The 24,168-nt window shown below is 43.8% G+C and overlaps 2 protein-coding genes across 3 annotated transcripts in view; one reads left to right on the top strand and one right to left on the bottom strand.

The window, feature by feature from the left end:
* Positions 1-6,127, top strand: part of gcnt7 (glucosaminyl (N-acetyl) transferase family member 7) — a 39,243-nt gene extending 33,116 nt beyond the window's left edge. Inside the window, exons 3-5 of one of the 2 annotated variants that reach the window (XM_068000729.1) lie at positions 443-538; positions 2,570-2,595; positions 3,260-3,394. In XM_068000729.1, the coding sequence (XP_067856830.1) occupies positions 443-538; positions 2,570-2,595; positions 3,260-3,304 (167 nt within the window). In that variant the 3' untranslated portion in view covers positions 3,305-3,394. Of the gene's footprint in view, positions 1-442; positions 539-2,569; positions 2,596-3,259 lie in introns of both variants that reach the window. The other variant, XM_068000728.1, reaches the window with a different exon arrangement.
* Positions 1-24,168, bottom strand: part of rtf2 (replication termination factor 2) — a 158,407-nt gene that overhangs the window by 96,177 nt on the left and 38,062 nt on the right. The window contains exons 4-5 of the mRNA XM_068000730.1: positions 16,385-16,524; positions 15,097-15,175 (exon numbers count right to left, since the gene is read on the bottom strand). Coding sequence (XP_067856831.1) covers positions 15,097-15,175; positions 16,385-16,524 — 219 coding nt within the window. The remainder of the gene's footprint in view (positions 1-15,096; positions 15,176-16,384; positions 16,525-24,168) is intronic.

Here is a 24,168-nt window from a genome sequence, read left to right as displayed (position 1 = left end):
CCAGTGAGAAACTTTCTTCGGAAGACTGACTAGGTTAGGTGTAATTCACAATGGAGAGTGGATTGCACATGGTTTGGGGAAGGAATCCAGTGGATGGGTTGAGCGGCTTTTGCCATCTGTGTTTAATCTTCACTGGCTGCTGTTTTCGATCCACTCTGCATTGATTTCAATTATGCTCCAGTGACTTTTGTAGGACACCATACTTTTTTGAATCCTTGCATCATTGGAAAAATTTCTTCTATGTCTTCTGGATATGCCTGATCACCTTATATAATCACTGTATATAGTCTGGCCTTATCCACACTGTTTGCTACCCCCCAACCCACATAGGGATACATGTTCTTTCCATGTTGTTTAAATTAATAATTTTTCAGGGCTTTTTGGAGTATATACTGTACAAATCAAAGAACAATCCCTCTGTTATATATTTCTCTCTTTTCAGATGCACCTGGTGCAACCCCAGACGTTTCATGGGAAGGCAACACACGGGCAGTAATATGGGCACCCCACGTAGGACCATCATTTGATGGCTGTAAAGGTAAGCAGCAGAGAATGCAAATCCCTATTTTATTGTCAACACCCATTAAGATTCTGTGTGTATGCGTGCACACATGTGTCTAGTGTGTGTTTATATATAAACAATGTAGAAAACAGTTCTTAGAATCCCTCACCTGCAATGAATTGTAAATTAACAGCTCAAGTACACACACACACACACAAAAAAAAATCAACAAGCTGCCCCTGCACTAGAAAATATAGCTTTGGGCAAGACTCAATTAAATTTCCCCAGGACAGTGAGCTGCTGATTCTGGCAGCCAAAGCAAAGATTAGATACCCAGCCAACTTTTAAATTATTTTTGCCATTTCACATCATTACTTTTGTAAATTGATGTCTGCAGTTGCTCAATGTTCTCTTCGATTGGGAGGACTGTAGCCTATTTTTTTTTTTAAAAGTCCGAATTTCTTTTCTCCTCTGCAGACAGCAGTGGCTTATATTGCAGCATTGTGCCACAAAGGCAGGTGTTCAGACAGGTTTGATTGGTGTGATCGTGTCCCAGCCTAATATAAGATATGCGATTTGAGAACCTTTCACTCACTCACCTGACGAAGGAGATAATCTCCGAAAGCTTGTGGTTTTCAAATAAAACTGTTGGACTATAACCTGGTGTTGTAAGATTCCTTACATTTATAAATCCAAGACAGTGAGCGTCATTAGATTATTTGATCATGCAGACCTTCCAGCAGAGATTCCAGGACAATGGTCAGTTAATGGGAACCCTGGCTGATTTTTCCCTCTGCTAGAAGAGTCCAACTATATCTCCCACCACTGCCCTAGCTGAATCAGCTAAATGTTCCACAGACCAGGGCTTGAACCCAACCCTGAGTGGCTAATGTACCCTAAAACTGTACCTGTTGAGCCAATGGAAAAGAACTGGGAGAGCAACTTTCATTTTAAAATGAAGTTTAAATATCAAAGAACTCCAATAACAAATAAAAAGGCAACAGAAGGAGTAGCTAACCATTCCGCTGCTATTTTAAGTTTGAAGAAAACAAATGTATGCCTTTTGCAGTGACATGCAATGACCATCATAAGGCACATTCCTTTCTCATTAGTCTCAATGAAACATATAAAATTCTGACAGGGCTAGACAGACTGGATGCAGGGAGGATGTTTCCCCTGGCTGTGGGGGGGGGGGGGGGGGGGTCCAGACCGAGGGGTTACAGTCTCAGAATACAGGATAAGACATTTAGGACTGAGATGAGAAATTTCTTCACTCAGAGGGTGGTGAACCTGTGGAATTCTCTACCACAGAAGGCTGTCGAGGCCAAGTCACTGAATATATTTAAGAAGGAGCTAGCTAGATTTCTAGACACAAAAGGCATCAAGGGGTATGGGGAGAGAGCGGGAATATGGTATCGAGATAGAGGATCAGCCATGATCATATTGAATGGCGGAGCAGGCACGAAGGGCCGAATGGCCTGCTTCTGCTCCTATTTTCTATGTTTAGTCTCAAACTGTCTCAACTGTGATTTTATCCTTAATATAACTTCCAGATTACGACAACACTGGTAAGAGTAAGGGCATGTTTATATTTCCATGAAAGCATCACTGTAAAGCGCTTCTCATGTTACGATACTAAAATTATAATATAGTTCTGGAGTCATGGGGCTCAATTTTGAAATGGTGGCGGGTTGGTAGCGGGGGTGGGGGGGGGGGTGGCGGTGAAGGTGCGCCTTTGGCAAACCCAAATTAAAAAAAACTTACCATTTCCAATGCGATCGCAATGTCCGATGGTGATTAACGTGCTCTCCGGGTTTCGCACCCAGCAGCCAGCCTGATTGACAGGACCTGCAACGCCGGGGGCGGGGGGCAGAAAGAGAAAGCGAGACGTCATCCAGCGCTGGAATGGAAGATCGGGGCAAGGGGACAGAGGAAGGGCGAGGGGGGGGGGGGGGGGGCAGAGAGGGAGACATCGGAGCAGGTGGAAAGGTAAGTTGATTTTGTGTTTTAACTTTGTGCAATGGTTTGTTATTTAAATTTATTTTGTTTCGTTTTTGCCTGATCCAGCCCGAAGCCATGGGAAAGCTGCCCAGGTAAGTTAAAAATCGTTCTAACTACCTAATATGTCACAAGTAAAGTGCCTTAAGTACCTCAATGAGGTACATTTGGTTCTTTAACTATCATCCCGCCGGCTTTAACTGTCAGCGGGACTTCCGGATTCGGGATGCCTGCACGCACAAAGGTGTGTCTGAGAAACTCGGAAGTCGGCGGGTTGGAGCCAGCTTCCGAACCCATTCTGCATTTCTGCAATTTTCGCAGCCCACAACGCACCCGCAATTTAGGTTTAAAATTGAGGCCACGATGTGAGTCCAAAGTAAGGCAGTGCAAGATCTCCTGCAGCAAGTCATCTTGCATTTCTGGTCTTAATTCTGCATGGAGTATAACCCCAGTACAGCATCTAACCTGGATTATTAAGTGTTCACTGAGTCCCTTGGACACTCTTTAAACTTATGTGGAGTTGTTTTTGTCTGGACACTCCTGCCAGTCTTCTTAAAACATTCAAATTTTAACTGTTGGGAGAGGAACTCTGCACACAAGTGCAAGTACGCACTGTGCAAGGCTCCCTCCTATGGAGAAGAACTGCAGATAGAAATAGCCTGGCTGTATGCAATGCTGGAGCTACCAGTCTCAGACCATCAGTTTTATTGTAGTGTACTCAAGAGCTGCACTGTAAAATAGGATGTCTTTATTTTTCAGGGCGTTATGTCAGAGATATCTGTGTGTTCGGCCTCAGAGATCTAAAATGGATCGTTCAACAACCAGACATGTTTGCTAATAAGTTTGAACTGACAACGTACCCTCTGACTATGAGCTGCATGGAGCAATGGTACAGGGATCGTGTACTTAATCAAACTTCAGCAACTATACAGCCACACTGGTACCTCCAGGACTAAGGGCATTTTGATATGAAGATGAAGATTAAAACAGGAAGGAAAGTTGTTCCAAAAGCAACTAATTGAAATTAATCTCAGGGACATTCTGGAACATGTCTGCATGCTCTGCCACAATGCTTTCAGGTATGCATCCAGCATCTTGTAAGACAGCTGTTTATGTTCACGGGTATCATGAAGATTAATACAAATATATAACTGGGTGATTGAGCTGCTAGCTCCTTATGATCCCTATGAAAAGTGCATGCCAGTTGGGACCATTTCTACACTTTTATTTAGGATGGCTCATGCACACAAGCAAGCTGTAATTTTTATTTTTCAATGAAGAATCTTAGTATTTATATCAGGTCTTCATATTTATATACATGCATTATACACATGCATTAATTTAATGAAATTATCACATGGAAAAATGGATTGTATATACAATTGAGTTTTTTGAAGGGGTAACCAAGAAGATAGATGAGGGCTGTGCAGTAGACGTGGTCTACATGGACTTTAGCAAAGCCTTTGACAAGGTACCGCATGGTAGGTTGTTACATAAGGTTCAAAATCACGGGATCCAAGGTGAGGTAGCCAATTGGATACAAAATTGGATTGACGACAGAAGACAGAGGGTGGTTGTAGAAGGTTGTTTTTCAAACTGGAGGCCTGTGACCAGCGGTGTGCCTCAGGGATCGGTGCTGGGTCCGCTGTTATTTGTTATTTATATTAATGATTTGGATGAGAATTTAGGAGGCATGGTTAGTAAGTTTGCAGATGACACCAAGATTGGTGGCATTGTGGACAGTGAAGAAGGTTATCTAGGATTGCAACGGGATCTTGATAAATTGGGCCAGTGGGCCGATGAATGGCAGATGGAGTTTAATTTAGATAAATGTGAGGTGATGCATTTTGGTAGATCGAATCGGGCCAGGACCTACTCCGTTAATGGTAGGGCGTTGGGGAGAGTTATAGAACAAAGAGATCTAGGAGTACAGGTTCATAGCTCCTTGAAAGTGGAGTCACAGGTGGATAGGGTGGTGAAGAAGGCATTCAGCATGCTTGGTTTCATTGGTCAGAACATTGAATACAGGAGTAGGGATGTCTTGTTGAAGTTGTACAAGACATTAATAAGGCCACACTTGGGATACTGTGTACAGTTCTGGTCACCCTATTATAGAAAGGATATTATTAAACTAGAAAGAGTGCAGAAAAGATTTATTAGGATGCTACCGGGACTTGATGGTTTGACTTATAGGGAGAGGTTGGATAGACTGAGACTTTTTTCCCTGGAGAGTAGGAGGTTTAGGGGTGATCTTATAGAAGTCTATAAAATAAGGTAGGGGAGTCTATAACGAGGGGGCATAGATTTAAGGTGAGAGGGGAGAGATACAAAAGGGTCCAGAGGGGCAATTTTTTCACTCAAAGGGTGGTGAGTCTCTGGAACGAGCTGCCAGAGGCAGTAGTAGAGGCGGGTACAATTTTGTCTTTTAAAAAGCATTTGGACAGTTACATGGGTAAGATGGGTATAGAGGGATATGGGCCAAGTGCAGGCAATTGGGACTAGCTTAGTGGTATAAACTGGGCGACATGGACATGTTGGGCCGAAGGGCCTGTTTCCATGTTGTAAACTTCTATGATTCTATTTTATGATTCTAATTAAACTTGATCAGCATTTCTAATATTAAATACGTATTTCCATTAAATGCATGTACTCAGTGGATAATAAGCCTGAAAACGATAAATTACAGGGTTTCCAGAATTCAGTAATTCCATGCCTGGTGTCAGCATACCTCATTGTTGGGACTCTGACCTCTAAGTTGGAATGCTGTAGATTTATGGTCCATTCTAGGATTTGAGCACAAAACCTAGGCTGACAATCAGTGCATTACTGAGGGAGTGCTGCGTTGTTGGAGGTGCCATCTTTCGACTAAGACATAAACAGTCTGCCTTCTCAGGTCGTCATAAAAGATTCTAATACACTATTTAAAGAGCAAGGGAGTTCTCCCAGTATCCCAGCCAATATTTATCCCTCAACTAACATCAACAAAACAGATTAACTGGTTATTTATCTCACTATTGTTTGTGGGACCTTGCCGTGAACAATTTGGCTGCCATGTTTTCTTATACAAATGACTACACGACAGGAAGTAATTCATTAGTCCTGAGGACGTGAAAGGTACTATGAAAATGCATGTTCTTTCTTTTCAAAATGAGCAACAGAATTTTATGCTTGCTGCACAGATTATTTTGGACAATCATGTCAATGAAAACATTCAATGAATAGTTTTATATAAAGCACCTCGTTATCTGTTTAAAACTACAGTCATAATACTCTGACCACCAGTAATTGCAGATATAAGCACAGGTGGAGACATTTCTCATTTGATATGCAGGTACAGTACCACTGGCTATAGCACGTGTGTCTGGAAACTGCAGAGATAGTTCGATGCAAGTGGCACTGTTTGCCTTAAAGTGTTTTAAAGTCATTGGAATAAATAGGGAATATAATAAATATCACCATTCACAAAACTGACGATACTTTAAACTGTATAAGTATTTATCATCCTTCATTGCTGCCCCATTGTACATCCTCAATTTATTCAACTGGTAGTGAAATGAATGAAGTAATTATTATTAATTTAATGTGAATAAATTTATCACACCACAAGATAATTTCGGGACCATCATTTCTCCTTCTCTCTGATTGTAGATGAGGATCTGCTGCATTCACCGACTCTGAGAAAAGTCTGCACTTGCTATATACGGAACTGCACAGTACTTTTTTTAAAAATTAATTCATTCATGGGGTGTGGGCATCGCTGGCAAGGCCAGCATTTATTGCCCATCCCTAATTGCCCTCGAGAAGCTGGTGGTGAGCCACCTTCTTGAACCGCTGCAGTCCGTGCGGTGAAAGTTCTCCCACAGTGCTGTTAGGAAGGGAGTTCCAGGATTTTGACCCATCCATGATGAAGGAATGGCGATATATTTCCAAGTCGGGATGGTATGTGACTTGGAGAGGAACGTGTAGGTGGTGCTGTTCCCATGTGCCTGCTGACCTTGTCCTTCTAGGTGGTAGAGGTCGCAGGTTTGGGAGGTGCTGACGAAGAAGCCTTGGCGAGTTGCTGCAGTGCATCCTGTGGATGGTGCACACTGCAGCCACAGTGCGCCGGTGGTGAAGGGAGTGAATGTTTAGGGTGGTGGATGGGGTGCCAATCAAGTGGGCTGCTTTGTCCTGGATGGTGTCGAGCTTCTTGAGTGTTGTTGGAGCTGCAGTCATCCAGGCAAGTGGAGAGTATTCCATCACTCTCCTGACTTGTGCTTTGTAGATGGTGGAAAGGCTTTGCGGAGTCAGGTGAGTCACTCGCTGCAGAATACCCAGCCTCTGACCTGCTCTTGTAGCCACAGTATTTATGTGGCTGGTCCAGTTAAGTTTCTGGTCAATGGTGACCCCCAGGATGTTGATGGTGGGGGATTCGGCGATGGTCATGCCTTTGAATGTCATGGGGAGGTGGTTAGACTCTATCTTGTTGGAGATGGTCATTGACTGGCACTTGTCTGGGGCGAATATTACTTGCCACTTATCAGTCCAAGCTTGCTGCATTTGGGCACGGACTGCTTCATTATCTGAGGGGCTGCGAATGGAACTGAACACTGTGCAATCATCAGCGAACATCCCCACCTGACCTTATGATGGAGGGAAGGTCATTGATGAAGCAGCTGAAGATGTTGGACCTGGGACCTGAGGAACTCCTGCAGCAATGTCCTGGGGCTGAGATGATTGGCCTCCAACAACCACTACCATCTTCCTTTGAGCTAGGTATGTCTCCAGCCACGGGAGTATTCCCATTGACTTCAATTTTACTAGGGCTCCTTGACGCCACACTCGGTCAAACGCTGCCTTGACGTCAAGGGCAGTCACTCTCACCTCACCTCTGGAATTCAGCTCTTTTGTCCATGTTTGGACCAAGGCTGTAATGAAGTCTGGAGCCGAGTGGTCCTGGCAGAACCCAAACTGAGCATCGGTGAGCAGGTTATTGGTGAGAATGTGCTTCTTGATAGCACTGTCGACGACATCTTCCATCACTTTGCTGATGATTGAGCGTAGACTGATGGGGCGGTAATTGGCCGGATTGGATTTATCCTGCTATTTGTGGACAGGGCATTCCTGGGCAATTTTCCACTTTGTCGGGTAGATGCCAGTGTTGTAGCTGTACTGGAACAGCTTGGGTAGAGGCACGGCTAGTTCTGGAGCACAAATCTTCAGCACCACAGCTGGGATGTTGGCGGGGCCCGTAACCTTTGCTGTATCCAGTGCATTCAGCTGCTTCTTGACATCACGTGGAGTGAATCAAATTGGCTGAAGACTGGCTTCTGTGATGGTGAAGATATTGGGAGGAGGCCAAGATGGATCATCCACTTGGCACTTCTGGCTGAAGATGGTTGCTAACGTTTCAGCCTTGTCTTTTGCACTCGCATGCTGGGCTCTGCCATCATTGAGGATGGGGATGTTCACAGAGTCTCTTCCTCCCATTCATTTTTTAATTGTCCACCACCATTCATGACTAGATGTGGCAGACTGCAGAGTACGAGTGAAAGCAAGAGTGGTAACAAAATTTAATCCATCTTTGATGGAGTCATAATGCTACATTTTGGTGTACAGTATTTTACCCTATTAACATGAGTGAATGCTGTGAAATATAGCTAATTACCTGCAGTGGCTTTGAGACTCACTTGTAGTAGTGTTTGGCATTGCAGCAGCTCCAGGAATCTAACGCTTCAGGCCTATTATGAGGATTTTAAGATGGAAACCTTCTACATTTGAAGAGAGAACCAGGCAAGCTGCAGGTCACAGGAAATAACTCATTACTGGAGCATTACAGGCCAAAAGTAAATCCACCCACCACTATGACACATGTGGTAATGAAACATTTAAAAAGGCAGCCCAATTGTGAGGGGATAATGCAATACATAGTTCAGGATGGAAGATTTTCACAATCGAAGAATTCATGGCCAATAATGTGATCAGTTCATTATAATATGGTGCAGCAACAAAGGAAAGCAGCACTGAAATGTTTGCATGTCCTGAACGTGTTTTTTTGTATTAAATAAAAACATTTAAAAATCCACACGAGATTCTTGTGTTTTAATACGCTCTACCCCTATTATTACTAAGGGGTGCCTCCCTCATTCAAAACTTTAGAGCTATAGCTCTGCTGTTGGCTCGGGGGTAAATACTCCATTATATATGGAAGATCCCATGTTTTATCCCATGGCTCTGTAAAGTGTTATCTGATCTCAGCAAAAGCAGTGGTAGACCTACAGCGATTAGACTCTGGGCTCCCGAGTCCATCCTACATAGATTCCAAACTGTAAAAAAACTCCACTGTCCACATCCCTTCCCACACTAAGCCGCGTTACTACCCCTGTCCTCACTCACTTCCATTCACTCCTCATCCCCCAACGCATTGACTTCATGAGGATCTTCATGGCTTCACCTCCACACACCCCCACCTCTGGAAATCTCCTCCAGTTCTACATCCCAGCCGCTCCCTTCGTTCTTCCAATTCTGGTCTCCTTTACATCGCCCTCCTTCTGCACTACCTCCAGCCGCAGAGCCGTTTTAGTCCAGCTCTCTGAACACTGTGCCCAAAACGCTCCATCTGCTACTTCACTCCTGTTCAAAACCGGCCTCTTTGACCATGCCTTTGGTCACCTCTCCTAATTCCTCTTCTACTCCTGCTTGGTGTCCATTTTTACTGAATTAAAAACACTATATAAATACCAAGGTGTGAATGGGGGGTCCTCGCAGGCTATCCCAATCCCGCCTCGGGTGAGTACAGGATCAGTATTGGAAGTGATCAAACAGTCTGCCAGCACACACTGTCTAGAGCTTATTGAAAGTGATTCAATAACACACACAGGTTATTATCCCATTTACCGATTGTAGATTGACACAAGAACCCCCATCTTTTAACTTTGTAGCTGAATTGGGCTGTTTGCTACACGACGTTGGTGGCTGCCATTCTCAAGGTATAGCTGTTATGACTCCTAGGTACTGATCCATATACAAATATCTACCTCAAAGCCTATTTCATTTACTACTTACACTGCATTATCACTTCCAACATGCATTACATAGTGTTGGGGTTATAATACTGGACGAGCATATAATCTTAGAAAGGTTACAGCACGGAAGGGGGCCATTCGGCCCATCGAGTCCACGCCGGCTCTACGCAAGAGCAATCCAGCTAGTTCCACTCCCCCACCCTGTCCTCGTAGCCCCACAAATTTTTTCCTATCAAGTACTTATCCAGTTTCCTTTTGAAGGCTATGATTGAATCTGCCTCCACCATCCCCTCGGGTAGTGCATTCCAGATCCTAACCACTCGCTGTGTAAAAAAGTTTCTCCTCATGTCACTTTTGGTTCTTTTGCCAATCACCTTAAATCTATGTCCTCTGGTTCTTGGGAATAGTTTCTCTCTATCTATTCTGTCTAGACCTTTCATGATTTTGAATACCGCTATCAAATCTCCTCGTCTCTGTTCCAAGGAGAACAGCCCCAGCTTCTCCAGTCTATCCACATAACTGAAGTCCCTCAACCCTGGAATCATTCTAGTAAATCTCTTCTGCACCCTCTCCAAGGCCTTCACATCTTTCCCAAAGTGCAGTGCCCAGAACTAGACACAGTACTCCTGTTGTGTCCGAACCAGTGTTTTATAAAGGTTCATCATGACTTCCATACTTTTGTACTCTATGCCTCTGTTTATAAAGCCCAGGATCCCATATGCTTTTTTAACCGCTTTCTCAACCTGCCCTGCCACCTTCAACGATTTGTGCACATATACCCCCAGATCTCTCTGTTCCTGTACCCCTTTTAGAATTGTGCTCTTTAGTTTATATTGCCTCTCCTCGTTCTTCCTACCAAAATGTATCACTTTGCATTTTTCTGCGTTAAATTTCATCTGCCACGTGTCCGCTCGTGCCACCAGCCTGTCTATATCCTCTTGAAGTCTATCACTATCCTCCTCACTGTTTACTACCCTTCCAAGTTTTGTGCCATCTGCAAATTTTGAAATTGTGCCCTGTACACCCAAGTCCAAGTCATTAATATATATCAAGAAAAGCAGTGGTCCCAACCCAGACCCCTGGGGAACACCACTGTACACCTCCCTCCAGTCCAAAAAACAACCGTTCACCACTACTCTCTGTTTCCTGTCATGTAGCCAATTCTGTATCCATGTTGCCACTGCCCCCTTTATTCCATGGGCCGCAATCTTGATGATAAGCCTACCATGCGGCACTTTATCAAACACCTTTTGAAAGTCCATATACACCACATCAACTACATTGCTCTCATTTACTTTCTCCGTTACCTGATCAAAAAACTCAATCAGGTTAGTTAAACATGATTTGCCTGTAACAATCTGTGCTGGTTTCCCTAATCAATCCACACTTGTCCAAGTGACTGTTAATTCTGTCCCGGATTATAGTTTCTAAAAGTTTCCCCACCACTGAGGTTAAACTGACTGGCCTGTAGTTGCTGGGTTTATCCTTAAGCCCTTTTTTGAACAAGGGTGTAACTTCCGCAATTCTCCAGTCCTCTGGCACCACCCCAGTATCTACGGACGTTTGGAAGATTAGGGCCAGTTTCTCCACAATTTTCACCCATACTTCCCTTCGCAACCTACAATGCATCCCATCCTGACTGGGTGACTTATCTACTTTAAGTACAGCTAGCCTTTCAAGTACCTCTTCTTTATCAATTTTTAGCACATCCAGTATCTCAACTATATCTTCCTTTACTGAGACTCTGGCAGCATCTTCTTCCTTGGTAAAGACAGATGCAAAGTACTCATTTAGTACCTCGGCCATTCCCTCTGCCTCCACGAGTAGATCTCCTTTATGATCCCTAATCGGCCCCACCCCTCCTCCGTTTACTGTTTACATGTCTGTCGAAGAATTTTGGATTCCCTTTTATGTTGGCTGCCAGTCTATTCTCATACTCTCTCTTTGCCCCTCTCATTTCCTTTTTCATTTCCCCTCTGAACTTTCTATATTCTGCCTGGTTCTCAGTTGTGTTATCAACCTGACATCTGTCATATGCCACTTTTTCCTGTTTCATTTTATTCATTATCTCTTTTGTCATCCAGGAAGTTCTGGCTTTAGTTGCCCTATCTTTCTGCCTCGTGGGAATGTGCCTAGGCTGTACCTGAGCCATCTCCTCTTTAAAGGCCACCCACTGTTCAATTACAGTTTTGCCAATCTTTGATTCCAATTTACCTGAGCCAGATCTGTTCTCATCCCATTGAAGCAATCTGAGTTCACAAATTCAAATCTCACCATTGCAAGCTGTGAAACTGAATTCAATAAGTGTGGTAATTTGTGGGCTGGTACCTAAAAAACAATTACCATGATTTAAAAACCCAACTGATTCATTAATGTCCTTCAGGGAAAGGAACCTGCTAGCCCTATTCGGTCTGGCCTGCATGTCACTCCAGTCCCACAGCACAGTTGACTCAACGCTCGGAAGTAGCCTAACAAGCCGCTCAGCCTTACCTGCACCACCTACATATGAGGAGCAAATATTTAAAAAGTACAATGTCTGCCTGCGTCTCCAATTCATCTTTTTTATACTGTGGACAAGGTTCAGAGTACTGGCACAACACTGCAATAACTCCATTCTTGCAAGATCCATGTGTGCGCACCTGTTCAAACATAGTCAATAAACTTTAAGCCAGTGTTTGCAAACTAGCATTTGCAATTTCATGCTTCTGGCTGAACACCTCCCCAATGCTAGATGAAGGCATGTACAGGTGAGCATGTGCAGCTTCATTTATATTACAGGGATGCCTCTGGAGGCATTACGGTAGTATCAATGGCGTAGTAACTGATCATACCAAGAAATGGCTTTCAGACCAACTTGTAAAAGATCAGAAACAGATCAAGAAATAAAGCTGAACGAATGGAAGAGAAAAGGTTGTACTGCAACAATTAATAGTAATAATTCATCGAGAAAAAGGGTTGCGGAAACTCAAATAAATATCCAAGATTCTTCAGTGAACAAATAGAAAGATTTCAGCTAAAGAAATAATAAAATAATACTGAACTATAGTAACATAGGAACAGGAGTCGGCCATTCAGCCCCTAGAGGCTGTTCCGCCATTCATTTAGATCATGGCTGATCTGTACCTCAAATCCATTTACCCACCTTAGCTCCATAACCCTTGATACCCTTACCCAACAAAAATCTATCAATCTGAGTCTTGAAAATTTCAACTGACCCAGCGTCCAGAGGAGTGGGGCAGGGGGGAAGGGGGGGTGGGGAGAAGGGAAGAATTCCAGATTTCCACTACCCTTTGTGTGAAAAAGTACATCCTGATTTCACTCCTAAATGGCCTATCTCTAAGTTTAACATTATGCCCTCTTGTTCTGGATTCTCCCACCAGAGGAAATAGTTTCTCTGTATCTACCCTATCAAATCCCTTTATCATTTTAAACACCTCGATTAGATCACCCCTCAATCTTCTATACTCACGGCAATACAAGCCAAGTTTATACAATGGTGAATCTGCGCAGTACTCCCTCCAAGGCCAATATATCCTTCCTGAGGTTCAGTGCCCAAAACTGAACACAGTACTCCAGAAACAGTCTGACCAAGGCTCAGTACAACTGAAGCATAACTTCATCCCCATGGCATTCCAGCCTCCTTGAGATGAAGGCCAACATTAGCCTTTTTGATCACTTTTTGTACCTGTGCACCAGCTTTTAGTAATTCGTGTATATGAACACATAAATCCCTTTGCTCCACCACAGCTCCAAGTCTCTCACTATTAAAAAATATTTTCATTTGTTTTTCTCCGATCCAAAGTGCGTGATCTCACACTTCCCCACAATGAACTCCTCCTGCCACAGTTTTTCCCATTCACGTAATCTGTCTATGTCCCTTTGTAACTTTCTGCTCCCATCTACACAATTTACAGTAGATCAAAGGGAAAGCAAAGTGTAGAGGAAGTCCTTTTTATGACGTACTACCCCTTTTTATAGAACTAAGTCACACTCTTACCAGGAAACGTTTTGACTGTTCAAGATAAAAAAGATCAATTTTACTGCCACCATGAAGACTGTAAGTGGGGTCTCCCTGATGGGTCACTCTGTGAGCCCTGGAGCATCTATACTGCAAACAGTGTGGACAAAACTCCAAACCAGCACAAGAGCCATTCCAGGACCACTGTCCCGCAAAACCATACAAAAGAGCTGATATGCATTCCCTACACATCAATGGATTTGTGAAAAATTCAGCACAAGACAAAGTAGTTGAAAAATGCTGGGGCTAAACACTGGATATGTGTCAACTGGAGCCTGGAGGCTCTTTCACTTTAGTTCCAGGAAATAATACCGAACATCTACAGTTTAAAACATCTGCCTACTGTGTGAAAAGACTTCCACTCTCACACATCATCACCAGTCAAATCTGGACTTGGGACACTTCTATCCAGTCTACAATCATTTTAAAGGTTACGAATCCCAGTTTTCAAAAATAATTGCTCAATATTGGTGTCAATTTGCACCACCAATATTATTGTAATGGAAAGTACGCACTGCTCTTTCCTCCCTCTCCTTCCCCCACCCCCCGGATAACAATTCCCTTTTAAAAATCTCAGGGTTCAGATAATCTAATAATATTTTATAATGGCAGAATTGTGATTTCCAGTGCACAGTTGTCATCGCTCTCATTTATGCCTTCCTGCCCACTAAGTCGAGCAGCAGTGGTTCGTTATTTTATTTTGTTCAATGTAACAACAAATTGCATTTATGTACAAAGCACCCCGAGGTGTTTGAGAAGAGTAGTGGGAAGAGGAATGGAATGCCAAGTCAGGGGGAGTGTTTAGGAGGGGTAATTGAAAGCTTGGACAAAATGATGGGATTTGAGAAAATAGTGAGCAAAAAGTAGTAAGACAATGGGGTATAGAGAGGGAATGCACAGTAAAACCTAGACAACTAAAAGCCCTGCCACCAATAATAGGCTGAATGGAGGAGCAGGGATACATAGGACATCAGAGAAGACCAAAGGGGTGCAGGTGGGGAAAGTTAGTCTGGAAGAGGTTGCAGAGGTAGGGTGGAGAGGCCAGGAAGAGTATTTTAAATTCCATGGGGACAGAGAACCACTATAGGCCTGTGAGGGAGAGACTGATGAGTGAGCAAAGCTTTGTGAGAGGTAGAATTCAGGCACCTATGATTTGGACCAGTTGGATGAAGGAAGGCCAGCGAGAGTATGGCATAATCGAGACTGGTGAAATGGTCAAACAGGGACAGAGGGGGGGCAATGTTGTGGAGATGGAAACAAGACATGGAAACAAGTGGGAGGTAGGGGACTCCGGTCTGAAGTGGCAGCAATTTGCATGCGCAAAAGGATGCAGAGAAAATCTAAATTATGTGGGCCAGTGGGAGAAAGCTAGATACGGTGGGGAAGCATTGTAAGGATAGGGTCTGATGAGAGGAGGCAACCAATCCAATATTTGAGGATTTAACTTAAGGCAGAAGGAAGCTTCCAAGGAGGCAGCAGCAATGGACACAATTGTTTTCTCCATCCAGAAACATTTGCAGCCTTATTGTGTACAAGACATCAGTCTGTTGGAGCACAGCTTTCACATGTCCTACCTTGTGGCAAACTTCAGACTTTATCTCTTTCATAGCACGGTCGGAGAAGACACAGCCACAGGCATGGAGATAGCAAAACCTGTAAGGAAATCAGTCAGGTCACAAACAACAATCACAATTAACAGTGGACTGCTTCTCAGACCTTTCATAACTTCACCTAGATTGTATATGCAGAGGTGAGAGAGGGTCAAATTAAAAACGCAATTGGATTCATGTTAGTCAGGTATCTCTACTTTGCAAGGCAACCAGCAACTGTTTTAATGGCAGCAAAACTGAATTAAAGCATCTGCTACATTCAGGTTTCAAACGTACCTTCCCTTTCAATTGTTTTACAAATATTCCTGTAAGTGAACCTTCCCCTTTATGATCCAAAAGCTGCATTTTATGTACATCACCTTGCAATGATGACCCAGGACTAACAATTACCCCAAACAGAACAAACCACAATCTGCAAACTTTATTTTCAGTCATCCGAGTACACAGATCAGGGATTTTACAGTTTAGGGTATGAAAATGTTTATTTACAATTTAAAGCACAATGCATCAGAATTAGACAATGTTCAGACAGCACATTTACAATATAATTAAATGAGGTAATAGCAACTGGAGTGCATGGGGTACTGGTAATATCGTTCAGTTTCAAATAATACAACTCAGTGAACTTTTCTGCCCTCCTGCACAATATTTTGCCGATTAACACTTCCTAACACAAGTCTCCCAGATAACTGCCATCAGAAGGAGTGGATTACTAGAGTTCTGCTAATAGCCAGCTGATAACTGGAGGAGCACTTGAACAGATCTGGCCAACACTCAGATTTTCCCTCCTTCAATCTCTAATAAGAGGACCACCCTCCTGGTTTTACTAAAAATTACAGACACCAAGACGCATTCTTGTCCTCTCGAGGAAAATATTGGCTCTGAAACTTCGGGTCCTTTGTGGGGCACAGTAATAAACACCCATCTCTGCTTCCATCAAAATAGCAGCTAGATGGTGGAATGGTGGCACAACAAAACCACTAACACAAGATGGCAGAAGAATCACCTTGGGCACACTCATCCCAGTGGTCAACTCAAGAGTGGTATCGCACGGACTTGAGGGCAGGTTGCATGTCCACTTTAACGGTCGGGGAAAGGTGTGCTGGCAGAAGAAATATTTTATTTTGTATAATACCCGAACATTCATGTAGCTTACATTAAAGGCTATATGAATGTTGGTTAAATGCAATCGCGCCTGCAAATCTCACCAGTCACACAGCTCTAATGTCAAAGAAAAATTCAAACTACTTACTTCTGTCGTCCATTCATTTCCAAACCAACCACGGGACAGATGAAAGCAGCACGGTGCAAGTCTTCGTACTTGTCACCCTTTGTGTTGGCCTTGTCGCCTTTCCAGGCTGGATTGTCAGTCAGATTCAGCTCCTTCACATCCTGAAGATCAAAAAAAGCATGAAAAAACTTAACAAATCACAACGTCATGGACCAATAAACTCCGAATGTTTCTCAATAAAGGGGCGGTTGCTATCGATTGCTTTATCTTTATACGTGACTTGATTTCAGGTCTGAAGGCAGAATGTATTTTAAAACCCAGATCCATCTCAAACAAAGTAATTTCACTTAAGTTAATAAAGATTATACTAATTCTGTCTGATTGGCTCATTAATGTCCATGTATTATGGGAAGAATGAGCTAGGTCAAGAACATAGGGACATGCAGGTAGATTTAAGGATAATTTTCAGGGGGAAAAAAATTGGGCTCATCTGCTATTCTCCCTGATGCAATGCTAAAAAAAAAATTATCAGCAGGAAAACAAAACATCCTGTCAGATGGAAACACAATTAATCGCCACAGAAAGCTGGAAATTATCACTTGTCAGTTTTGCCTGCAATCCAGGTGGAACATTGCCTAAATCAGAGTAGAAATCAAAATAAACAGAAAGGGAGCTGTAACCATTAACAAGGGAGGTATTAGCTGAGTGAGGGCACAGTTCAAGGGCAACAAGGAAGCTCCTGAATCCGAAACCCAGAAAGCATGGATGGGAGGTCTGACTTGCAGATTAAACAGAATGGCTACAACATAAAGAGCTTGGCAACACAAACAAGAAAGGTTCAATGTTAAACCTGATGCTGGAGGCGAGGCAGCGTAGTGGTTAGTACATTGCTTCACCTCTTTGGGATGTGAATCCAGTCCAGACTGATGAGATGAAGGTGTCTCTGTCTCTCTCTGGTGGGCATGATGTGGAGATGCCGGTGATGGACTGGGGTGGACAAATGTAAGGACTTGCACAACACCAAGTTATAGTCCAACAGTTTTATTTTAAATCACAAGCTTTCGGAGCTTTCCTCCTTCGTCAGGTGAGTGAAGGGTTCTAAAAACGCATAGCAGAAATAGTCAGAGAACAATGCCTGGTGATTACAGATAATCTTTCCAACTGCCCCCTACCTCGGCTGGGAGACGATCACAGCAATCAAAGGAGTCGTTGGTGTTCAGACAGGTTAGCCACGGAAAACATTACATCCCAGGATACTGAATACACAATGGGTCAGATCACAAAGACAGAGAGAGAAAAAGAGACCCGAAAGGCAGAGAGAGAGACAGCCAATCTCCAGATGCCATCCTACAACTCATCCGCTTCATCCTGGATCACAATGTCTTCACCTTTGACAACCTGTTCTTTACCCAAACACACGGAACAGCCATGGGGACCAAATTCGCACCCCAATACGCCAACATTTTCATGCACAAGTTTGAGCACGACTTCTTCACTGCACAGGACCTCCAACCAACGCTATACACCAGATACATCGCGACATTTTCTTCCTATGGACCCACGGCGAGGAATCACTGAAGAGACTACACGATAACATCAACAAGTTCCATCCCACCATCAAACTCACCATGGACTACTCCTCAGAATCAGTTTCATTCTTGGACACACGAATCTCCATCAAAGACGGGCACCTCAGCACCTCACTCTACCGCAAGCCCACGGACAACCTCACGATGCTCCACTTTTCCAGCTTCCACCCTAACCACGTCAAAGAGGTCATCCCCTGTGGACAGGCCCTGCGAATACACAGGATCTGCTCAGACGAGGAGGAATGCGATGGACACCTACAGACGCTGAAAGACACCCTCGTAAGAACGGGATATGACGCTCGACTCGTCGATCGACAGTTCCGACGGGCCACAGCAAAAAATCGCATAGACCTCCTCAGAAGACAAACACGGGACACAACCAACAGAGTACCCTTCGTTGTCCAGTACTTCCCCGGAGCGGAGAAACTACGCCATGTTCTTCGCAGCCTTCAACATGTCATCGATGACGACGAACACCTCGCTAAGGCCTTCCCCACGCCTCCACTACTCGCCTTCAAACAGCCACCTAACCTCAAACAGACCATCGTTTGCAGCAAATTACCCAGCTTTCAGGAGAACAGCGTCCACGACACCACACAACCCTGCCACGGCAAACTCTGCAAGACATGCCAGATCATCGACACAGATACCACCATCACACGAGAGGACACCACCCACCAGGTACATGGTTCATGCTCCTGCGACTGGGCCAACGTTGTCTACCTCATACATTGCAGGAAAGGATGCCCCGGAGCACGGTACATCGGCGAGGCCATGCAGACACTGCGACAACGGATGAACGGACACCGCACAACAATCGCCAGACAGGAGGGTTCCCTCCCAGTCGGGGAACACTTCAGCAGTCAAGGACATTCAGCCTCCGATCTTCGGGTAAGCGTTCTCCAAGGCGGCCTTCGAGACACACGACAACGCAAAATCATCGAGCAGAAATTGATTGCCAAGTTCCGCACCCAGGAGGACGGCCTCAACCGGGATCTTGGGTTCATGTCACACTACACGTAACCCCACCAGTGAAAGAAAGTTATCTGTTTTTAATACAACTGGACATTCTCTCTCTCGCTCTGCCTTTCGGGTCTCTTTCTCACTCTGTCTTTGTGATTTGACCCATTGTGTATTCAGTATCCTGGGATGTAATGTTTTCCGTGGCTAACCTGTCTGAACACCAACGACTCCTTTGATTGCTGTGATCGTCTCCCAGCCGAGGTGTGATGGGGGGCAGTTGGAAAGATTATCTGTAATCACCAGGCATTGTTCTCTGACTATATATGCTATGCGTTTTTAGAACCCTTCACTCACCTGACGAAGGAGGAAAGCTCCGAAAGGTTGTGATTTAAAATAAAACTGTTGGACTATAACCTGGTGTTGTGCAAGTCCTTACATTTCTCTCTGGTGGCTGCTAGGGTTCTATCTAACGTGAGTTTGAATAGTCTCAATCCAAATTAAATGCCATGATGTGGAGATGCCGGTGATGGACTGGGGTTGACAAATGTAAGGAATCTCACAACACCAGGTTATAGTCCAACTGTTTTATTTGAAAATCACAAGCTTTCCAAATCATAATCACAAGGAAAGCTTGTGATTTTCAAATAAAACAGTTGGACTATAACCTGGTGTTGTAAGATTCCTTACAAATTAAATGGGTATGGACTCAGCAGAAATGTGCTGATTCATACTAATTGGCAAGGCGTCTGAACTCTTGTCGCCTGCCTGCAATGACTGGATCAAATTACACATTCCAGAGAACCTGAATTACTCTGCAGCAGACTGGATCAACTTACACATTGCAGACAAAGGGTTGGGTGAGTGTCTTGTGGCCAAATTTGCTGATGATACAAAGATAGGTGGAAAAGCAAGTTGCAATGAGGACACAAAGTGTCTGCAAAGGGATATTGACAGATTAAGCGAATGGGGAAAAATTTGGCAGATTGGAATGTAATGTGGGAAAATGTGAAGTCATCCACTTTGGGAGGAAAAATAAAAAAGCAAAATATTATTTGAATGAAGAAATACTACAAAATGCTGCGGTACAGAGGGATCTGGTTGTCCTCGTACATGAAACACAAAAAAGTCAACATACAAGTGCAGCAGGTAATCAGGAAGGCAAACAGAATATTGGCCTTTATTTCTAGGGGGATGGAGTATAAAAGCAGGGAAGTCATGCTACAACTGTACAGGGTGCTGGTGAGACCACACCTGGAGTACTGCGTACAGCTCTAGTGCCCTTATTTAAGGAAGGACATACTTCATTGGAGGCAGTTCAGAGAAGTTTCACTTGGTTGATTCCGAGTATGGAAGGGTTGTCTTATGAGGAAAGACTGAACAAGTTAGGTCTATACCCATTGGAGTTCAGAAGAATGAGAGGAGATCTTATTGAAACATACAAGATTCTGAGGAGACTCGATGGGGTAGATGTTGAGAGGATGTTACCCCTCATGGGGGAATCTAAAACTAGGGGACATCGTCTCAGAATAAGGGGTCGCCCATTTAAGACGGAAATGAGGAGGAATTTATTCTCCCAGAGGGTCGTGAATCTTTGGAATTCTTTACCCCAAAAAGCTGTGGAGGCTGAGTCATTGAATACATTCAAGGTTGAGTTAGACAAATTTTTGATCAGCAAGGGAGTCAAAGCATATGGGGAAAGGGCGGGAAAGTGGAGTTGAGGTAAAAATCAGATCAGCGATGATCTCATTAAATGGCACAGCAGGCTCGAGGGGCCGAATGGCCTACACTTGCTCCTACCTCTTCTGGTCTTATGTTAATTGCTCTGCTGTTGCCATTTACAGCTCCTCTAGACCCACCTTTTGTTTCTTTACTTGTCCCGTTACCACCCCCCTTTGCCTTGCAGCATCATCCCTTCTGTCATTTAATCACTCCTGCCCTCCACCCCATCACGGACCTTCTCTTTTGTTCTTTCCTCTCCTCCACCCCCACTTTCCCTGGCTCTGTATTTGCTTAAAAACTGTTAAATCTTTAACTTCTTCCAGTTCTGACGAAAGGTCATCGACCTGAAACGTTAACTCAGTTTCTCTCTCCTCAGATGCTGCCTCACTTGCTGAGTATTTCCAGGATTTTCTGTTTTTATTTCAGATTTCCAACCTCCGCAGTATTTTGCTTTTATATCATTTATAATCTCTCCTATTACCTTACAGGGATTCCAAACTGGTCAACAAACTTCAGTACCTCATTTGCCATTAATGCATTTGAATTCAGGGCTCATGCACATGGTGAAGAACAGGGCAGTCAGAGACAGTGGGGCGAGCCTAATAGCATGGACAGCTAGAAGGAAAGCATCAGTAAGAGAAGCTGGACGTCTGGCAAAGGAAAGCAACACTGCTGGGGATGGGGGGAGGAACAGATTATGATGGGTTGGGTCTTCAATTATATTTTCGTCCTGAGGAATTTGATTTGAGAACCAAAGGCTCAAGAGTTAAAAGAGAGTGTTCTAATTAAAATTAATAAAGTTTAAACTTACTGTAAGAAAATGCAGCACAAAAGGGAGAGAGGGAAGCCTGCTCAGATATTTGAATTGCCAAACCTCACTAAAGACTTCAAATTTGAGAGACCTTTGGCCAAAATCATGACAGCATAAATATCCAATTAAAAATGGTTAAATTTTCAAGTCTTGCACTTAAAATTGATAAGTTAACAGTTCTGTGTATCTACATTACCAAAACCCATTTGCACATTTCAACATGACTGATGAGACGGCCACCAACATGACTGATGAGACGGCCACCAACATGACTGAAAAACATCCTGATTGCACTGCCACAATGCCATTTACACAGGTGTCTTGCAGCCTCTAGTGGCTAAAATGGAGTACGACGTCAGCACAGCAGGATCATTGATTGATACCATTTGAAGCTGAACAAGGCCCTCCATTAAAAAAATACTTCCAACCTCAGTTTGTACATCAATCCTCATTAAAGAAATAAAGCCCAAAAATATCTTCGAGCATTCCCTCAAAGAATATTTTTTATTTGTTCATGGGATGTGGGCATTGCTGGCATGACCGGCATTTATCGCCCATCCCTAATTGCCCTTGAGAAGGTGATGATGGGCCTTCTTCTTGAACTGCTGCAGTCATGTGGTGAAGGTACTTCCACAATGCTATTAGGTAGAGAGTTCCAGGATATTGACCCAGCGACGATGAAGGAACGGCAATATACGTCTAAGTCAGGATGGTGTGTGACGTGGAAGGGAACTTGGAGGTGATGGTTTTCTTTTGCCCATTTATGTTGAATGTTTTGAAAAATATCTTATAAACAAATTCTCTGACCACACCTGTTCAGCTGACTGCTCAGCCAGTCCAACAACTTCACTGACAGGTGAAGTGGCTTCTCTAAATTTGGGTTAAGCTGATCGAGAATCACCTGACCCTAGGAATGCCTAAGATAGGCTGGGTACACCGCGCCTCTCTGCAGAAGGTCAAATGAGACTTTCTAACTGTGATTATATTTTTCCAATTTAAAGTGGGAAGTATTCCCCTTAGAATTTCCTTCCTTTTAAGGGTCACAGTGTGAAATGGCAAAGTATCAGTGAATTGAATATTTTATGAATTTTTAAACGAAAACGATACATTTTGAATCAGCGGGCTGCGGCAAATCTGGGCTCGCAGAGGTAGCGGCAGAGCGACAGTTCAGGTCATTTGTTTAAAGGTCAGAACACGGCACATGCACGCTGGGATCTAACAGGCTTTCTGGTGGCAGCAGATTGGAAGCAGGTCAGAGTAAAAAATACTTTGACAAGGTGCCACATATTAGGTTACCTAATAAGATAGAGTCCCGTGGGATTAGCAGGCAGATCTTGGGTTGGATAAGGAATTGGTTGCATTCTCAGATAGAAGGTAGTTGTTAATGGTAGTGGTTCTGTGTGAGGACCGGTTACTAGTGGAATCCCACATGGATCATTGTTAGGGCCATTCTCTTCACTATTTTTATCAATAATCTGGGGGAATTTCCGTAAGTTTGCAGATGATACAAAGATTTGTGTGGGTTTTAGAACCTTAGATGAGAAAAATAGGTTACAGGTAGGTGTAGCTGCGATGGGGAATGGGCTAGTGTTTGGCAAATATCATTTAATACTGAGAAATGTAGTGTTACGCACGTGAGTAAGGCCAATGCCAACCACGTGTTCACCAAGCAGGGTTGCAAGCTTAAGGCAGCTGAGCAGGAGAAAGACCTTGGTGTTATAGTACATGAATCGCTGATGGTTCACGACCAGTAGCGTGAGGCTATTGCAAAAGCTAATGAAGCATTGGCATGTACTGCTTGGATGATTAAATACAAAACAAAAAGTACTATACTCACCTTGGTTAGGCTTTATCTGGAAAATTGAGTCCTTGGAAAAGGTTTAGATGAGGGCCACAAGATTGTTACCTAGTTTAAAGGCTGATAGGATTAGAGAGCTGGGGCTTTTTAGTCTAGGAAAGCGTAGACCTCAAGAGATTTGACTGAAGTCTTTAAAATAATGAAAGGATTAGATTTGGTCCATGTGGATAGACTGCTCAGGATAGATATGTTAAGGTGGACCAGGGGACAGGAGTGTAAGTTAAGTAAGCATAGAATTAGGTTAGATGGCAGGAGGTACTTCTTTTCAGAGAATCATCGACCTCTGGAACAAATTGCCGGCTCATGCAGTGAGTGCGCTGTAAGCATTCAAAAAGAAGGTGGACGAGTTACTGAGTGTGGCCGACATAACTATGTGTAGAAGGTAGGCGGGGTATTGGGGAATGTGTCTCCCAGTCACTGGGGGTTCCTGGAACTTGTTTGATCACCCTCAGGGTTCAGAGAAGAATTTCCTACATTTTTCCCCCCCCTAAATTGGCCTAGTATTTTTTTCCACTCTCCCAGGAGACTGAGTGGTTGGTTGCTAGGAGGCAGGTGGGTGGATGGAAGTCTTGGTGTCCAGAGGTCGTGGTCCATATCGGTACCAACGACATAGGTAAGAAGAGGGATGAGGACCCGCAGGCAGATTTTAAGGAGTTAGAAAAGAGATTAAGAAGCAGGGCCTCAAAGGTAGTAATCTCCGGATTACTCCCGGTGCCACGCAGTAGCGAGTATAGAAATAGGAGGATAGAGCAGATGAATGCATGGCTGAAGAGATGGTGCAGGAGGGAGGGCTGGGGCATTGGGACCAGTTCTGGGGAAGGTGGGACCTGTACAGGCCAGACAGGTTGCATCTCAACGGAGCTGG

Source organism: Heptranchias perlo, chromosome 19, assembly GCF_035084215.1.
Source record: "Heptranchias perlo isolate sHepPer1 chromosome 19, sHepPer1.hap1, whole genome shotgun sequence".
NCBI lineage: Eukaryota > Metazoa > Chordata > Chondrichthyes > Hexanchiformes > Hexanchidae > Heptranchias > Heptranchias perlo.
The sequence above is the reverse complement of the archived record's forward strand: the minus strand, read 5'-3'. Positions and strand labels throughout refer to the sequence as shown.